The sequence below is a fragment of the Phaethon lepturus genome, unplaced genomic scaffold (genome assembly GCF_000687285.1).
Source record: "Phaethon lepturus isolate BGI_N335 unplaced genomic scaffold, ASM68728v1 scaffold5666, whole genome shotgun sequence".
NCBI classification, from domain to species: domain Eukaryota; kingdom Metazoa; phylum Chordata; class Aves; order Phaethontiformes; family Phaethontidae; genus Phaethon; species Phaethon lepturus.
Genome location: NW_010548194.1, coordinates 37,078 through 42,092, shown reverse-complemented (window position 1 = coordinate 42,092; position 5,015 = coordinate 37,078). Strand labels below are relative to the sequence as shown.

The 5,015-nt window shown below is 44.4% G+C and overlaps 1 protein-coding gene across 2 annotated transcripts in view; it reads left to right on the top strand.

Moving 5' to 3' along the window:
- ZFYVE9 (zinc finger, FYVE domain containing 9) overlaps window positions 1–5,015 on the top strand; it is a 38,351-nt gene that overhangs the window by 32,562 nt on the left and 774 nt on the right. For both annotated transcript variants that reach the window (XM_010289888.1, XM_010289887.1), the window contains 4 exons: window positions 433–513; window positions 1,875–2,037; window positions 3,209–3,314; window positions 4,324–4,500. In XM_010289888.1, the coding sequence (XP_010288190.1) occupies window positions 433–513; window positions 1,875–2,037; window positions 3,209–3,314; window positions 4,324–4,500 (527 nt within the window). The remainder of the gene's footprint in view (window positions 1–432; window positions 514–1,874; window positions 2,038–3,208; window positions 3,315–4,323; window positions 4,501–5,015) is intronic.

Genomic DNA, 5,015 nt, shown 5'->3' with positions numbered 1-5,015 from the left:
GCAGGAATTTCATGATGCTTAGTGCTCATTAAAGGGAACTTTACTTTAAATCAGGTGGGTTTGAGCTGTGGCTTTGCCAGTGGGTTGATGTTACAGTGTGATCCATAAACAGCTCACTCACAACCTTCTCCAGCTGTGTGGATTATGTTCTTGGCTACCCTAAATTAGTAGTCCTGAGGTCTGTATGGGGAGAGGAAGAGTGATGAAATTATGAGCATTTATTAAGGTTGACAAAAACTGTTGTCTGGTTTAGAAAATAACTGGGTGATTTGCCCTTCCATATCCAAGCCTGTGATGTGCATTAAACTCACTGTAATTCTAAGCAGTACTTGTCCTGATTTAGATTAATCACCTCTCTGGACGACAGAGCTGTGATACCTGATTCATTGTGTTAACGAAAGCCTCACTAAATCACTCCTGTTGTTGTTGCAGTGACTGGTGCCAGCTTCTTTGTGTTCAGTGGAGCTTTAAAACCCTCTTCAGGCTACCTTGCCAAATCCAGTATAGTAGAAGGTAAGAACTGAACTGCTTGCTTAAAACACGCTGCTTCCTTTTTAACACAGCTCAGTGCCGTAGTTTTCAGGGCTCTGCTGTTACGCCTTGCGCATTCGAATCATGCTGCTGCTTCAGCTTTATCCTACTTTTTAGCCAAAAATCCCCGTTTCCTTTAATGAGGAGGAACTTGCCCAGATGCCCTACAACAGGGACACGAGAAAATGAGGGTACAATATGAAATGCCTGGCTTGTGAGCCTGTGATCAGTTTACTGGTTTGGGTTGAGTGAGGAAATTGTGAGCCTAAGAAATACGGAATGTGTAATCCACCGACCAGGAGAGGAAGCCCTGAAGAACTTCCCCCATTCCCAGATAGCTCTGCATTATGTAAGATTATGAACGTGCATTGTTTATATGCTTGTATGTGGGCAGATGAGAACATGGAAAGTCAAGACTGTTGAGCTGTTAACCTGTCTGATTTGCTTTGTTCTTCTGTTACCAGTTGTCATGTCACAGAAGTAAATGACGACTGTGTAGACTGATTGAAAGCTGTAATTGCTTGTTACCTGAGCTACAGAACTTCGTAGTTTAACCTCACCACAGATGTGACAGTGCAGACAGTAGTGTTTTAAGTGTGCTCCTTACAGTTTGTGGTGAGGTATGCAAGAAGCCCATGTGTGCAGTCAGTCAGCACAGCTCCACTGACAAGCGGGAACTCCTTAAGCTGCTCCAACTTGAGAGCTTGCAGCTGTACGAGTGTGCAGTCCATGGGCGAGTGGTCAGCCAGGGCTGAAAAGCAGCCATCTGACTGTCAGTCAGTATAAGTAGGTCATTACACTCTTTTCTGTGTCTAAATATGTGGTTTAGTGCAAGACAGAGGTACAGGTGGATTCAGGCAAGGAGTCTGTACACTGGTGAAGTGTATCGTTCCTAAGTAATTTAGACTGATCCAATCCAAAGTCTCTACCTGTTGCCATGTCAGGCAAGCTTTGACTTCCCAAAACTGTCACCGCTGGAGTGCTGCTTCCAGTGCCTATGGAGGTGGTAGCTGAATGGAGGGGGGTCACACAGGGTAGCTGAGGGTAGCCTCGAGCAGGGGTCAAGTTTTGAGGCAAACTAATGCAGCCATTGCTACAGCTGGCTTTACCTGGTAGATGGACGTCACATTATCCTTGTGGTTTCCCTAGGTAACGCTCATCAGTGCTTCGTTTTAGGAATCTGAGAGTTCAGAAATGGTTTTACGTAGTGTTGCTGCCCCTGACTCTTTAAAATAGATGTTTAACCTTTCTGTTAGAAAAAGAGGAAGGTTGTTTCTTTCTTTTTTGTATAGGCTCTGTTCAGTGTGCTTATCTTGGCTTATGAGGATTTCTTGGTTCCCTAGATGGAGTAATGGTCCAGATAACTGCTGAGAATATGGACTCCTTGAGGCAGGCCTTGAGGGAGATGAAAGACTTCACCATCACTTGCGGCAAAGTAGATGCTGAAGATCCTCAGGAACACGTTCATATTCAGTGGGTAGAAGATGATAAAAACTTCAGTAAGGGGTAAGTAGAGGAGCAATTGCTTGACATTAAACGGTGACTGACTGTATTTGTTAAAAATTTTAATTGATCTTAATTAGGTGCATGAGTCTTGAAATCAATAGGAATTATAAGTCTGTGTCTCTGTTTTGAGTGATAAGCTGCAATTAAATGTTATGAAAATGGAATTGAGACACCAGAGCTTTGGGGCATCAATTTAGAAAGTTGTCAGTGTTATGGATTTTTTTGCCATTGCTAATATCCAGTTATTGGAAACAGCTAATCTGTCTCCAGTGCTCAGTGCTGAACCCTGCATATTGTGGTCACTTTGCTCTCTTGGTGCTAAGTTTGCATTAATTGGCGCTGGAAATAAAGTTGCTGAACATCGGCGGTGTATTTGGGCTCTTGATTGTTAAGCCAAAACAAAGGTGTATATGGCAGTTTAAGTATTTACGGCAGTAAAGTGCTGTTGTGATGGGTACAATCAAGTTTAAGGAATCAGCATCTAAAAAGAAGGGTATTTCTGTAGTTTCAGCTCTCTGGGTCAGTCTTGGGTTCTGTAATTAAATTCTGGGCTGTGTGCGTAGTGTTTCAGGTATTGCTGGCCTACACTGAGGTTACAAATGAATAAATCAAATCTGTATGAAACGCCTCATTGCTGTGTTAGCAGCTTACGAGATCTCCGCTCTGGTGCGAAGCTTTGTTGAAAACCTGCAGGAAGGTCCTTCCTGCTCTGGTTTGTGTGTATTGACCAGGCTGGGTGTCAGAGGCTGGGGCTGCAGGGGACAGCAGGGAGCACGCTGCCCCTCGGCTTTTCCCTCCTGCCCAGCCCTGAACGAGCCCATTCCAGAAGGGCTGCTCACTGTGAAGCTCCAGGCTCAGCACCATCGTCACAATTAGCAGTTGCATTCAAGATCACTGGTTTTGGAACCCCGAGAGAAGCCTTTGGGCATTTCCATTCTGAGACTAATTGTGGTCTATGTCCCATTAAGCTGATGTGGTAAGCTGCTGTGCAGCAGCAGTTCAAACTGCAGAACGCCCAGTGACGAAAAAACCTGCAGCGAGGCAGTTGGGAGCGTTCAGGAGTAGCAGAGGAGCTGCCCTTCGATCCCATGTAGTTCTCTCTTGCAGTGGTCTCTGTTCAGCTCATGTCTTCTGCTAAGCCGGCGCTTACCCTTTTCCCTCCCTCTTACAGCGTTGTAAGCCCTATCGATGGCAAATCAATGGAATCTATAACAAGCGTGAAGATATTTCACGGCTCGGAGTACAAGGCAAACGGAAAGGTCATTCGGTGGACAGAGGTGAGTCAGTCAGCTGGAGCTGCATGTAAACCAACGCTTGGCATTTTGGGATTGTAGCTACTGCCTGGTCTTCCTTCGACCTGCTCCTCCCACTGGCCAAAATTAGAGCAGCAGATTCTTCAGAAAAACCTGTATTACCTTTCCTACCTGCAAGGACAGAGTCGATATAGGATTGTGTGGAAGAAAATACCCTACCGCGACGCACAGCTCAGGCTGCTACCGCAGCCAACCTCTACAGCCTACTCTGCGCTGGCCACCTCTTCTCCCATACGGTTGTTGAACGTGGGGGAAAACAGAAAAATACTTGCTTATGTTGTTACCTAAGGTAACAGTTGGTTTCATCTGCATTTGTGTTAAAAACTACCTTTTTAAGCAGACACAAATCTTAGTAACTATTTTTTAAAAAAATGTTCTTTTGAGCCACCTTCTCTAAAATGTTGCAAGTTGAAGTGCTATGGCATAAATCACTTGCAGAAACAGCTTGCATAGCTGATGTTAGCTGTGACTCTGCCAGCACACAAACGCTAATGTTAAAAGATTTCTTCAAGCGTTTCACTTAACCTGCCCAGGAGGAACTGTGTTATTCTGCAGCTTGCTACCCTCCTAATCCTTTTTTCCCCCAGGTCACTTGGGCTCAGGAGAGACAAGTTCAGTGACAACAGTAGTACAAATCTTCAGGCTAAGATGGCTTCTACTAAAAATGTGAATTTTCTAAACTTAACATCTGTTTAAAAGCAGGTTTTTATTAAAAACTATGTGGAAAACAGAGTGAATTTCTATAATGAGGCTTTTGACCAGAACTGAAAGGTTTTTGAGAACACGATTATTTAAATCTCTTTTTTTATTATTTTTTCCCCCCTAAGGTGGCTTGTCTTCAAGAGTCCTTTGCTGGTCTACCCCCAGTGGCTCTCCTTTAAGTCTTCATTTGTAAGAAGTTTAAATGGCACCTCAGTAACCTTATTTTCTAGAAAAGCCAAGTGTTGTGTCTTGTGTTAATTCTTTCCTTCAGGTGTTTTTCCTAGAAAATGATGAGCAACATAATGGTCTGAGTGACCCAGCTGATCACAGCAGACTGACTGAAAACGTTGCAAAGGCTTTCTGTTTAGCGCTCTGTCCTCATCTTAAATTGTTGAAAGAAGATGGAATGACAAAGCTAGGCCTGCGCGTTACACTTGACTCGGATCAAGTAAGTCTTGAATAGTTTTGGGGTTTTGTTCCCCAAAAAGGGAACAGAACACTTCAACCATTCTCTTGGTTGAAGAAGTACCAATATCAGATGCTAAGCTAGTAGTGCTGACTGTTGTTTGATGTTTCAGGCCATCTGTTAAAATCAGAACACTAGTGCCCAGCCTGAATTAACACCAGGCTTGACCCCCACAGGCCACTAGCAGCACCTGCTCTGTAGTCAAGAGACCTGTGAACAGCTCTGCCCCAGGCTCAGAGGAGGCTCTAAATTTGCCTTTTCACTGTAAGTTACAGACAGGCTTGTGTTCTTGGGGGAGCATACAACATTGTCCATAAGCACGGCTGTTCTTAAAAGATGACATTGCACAGATGGAAGGTCCCCACCAGAGTGCTCTACAGCAGCAGCTCCAAGCAGAGATAAGGGTGTCCTGGCAGGATGGTTGGCCTTGCCGCGGACATGTTCTGGCATCACCTAGCTTTTAAATACTGCATGGCTTAATCTGATAATGCAGGGTG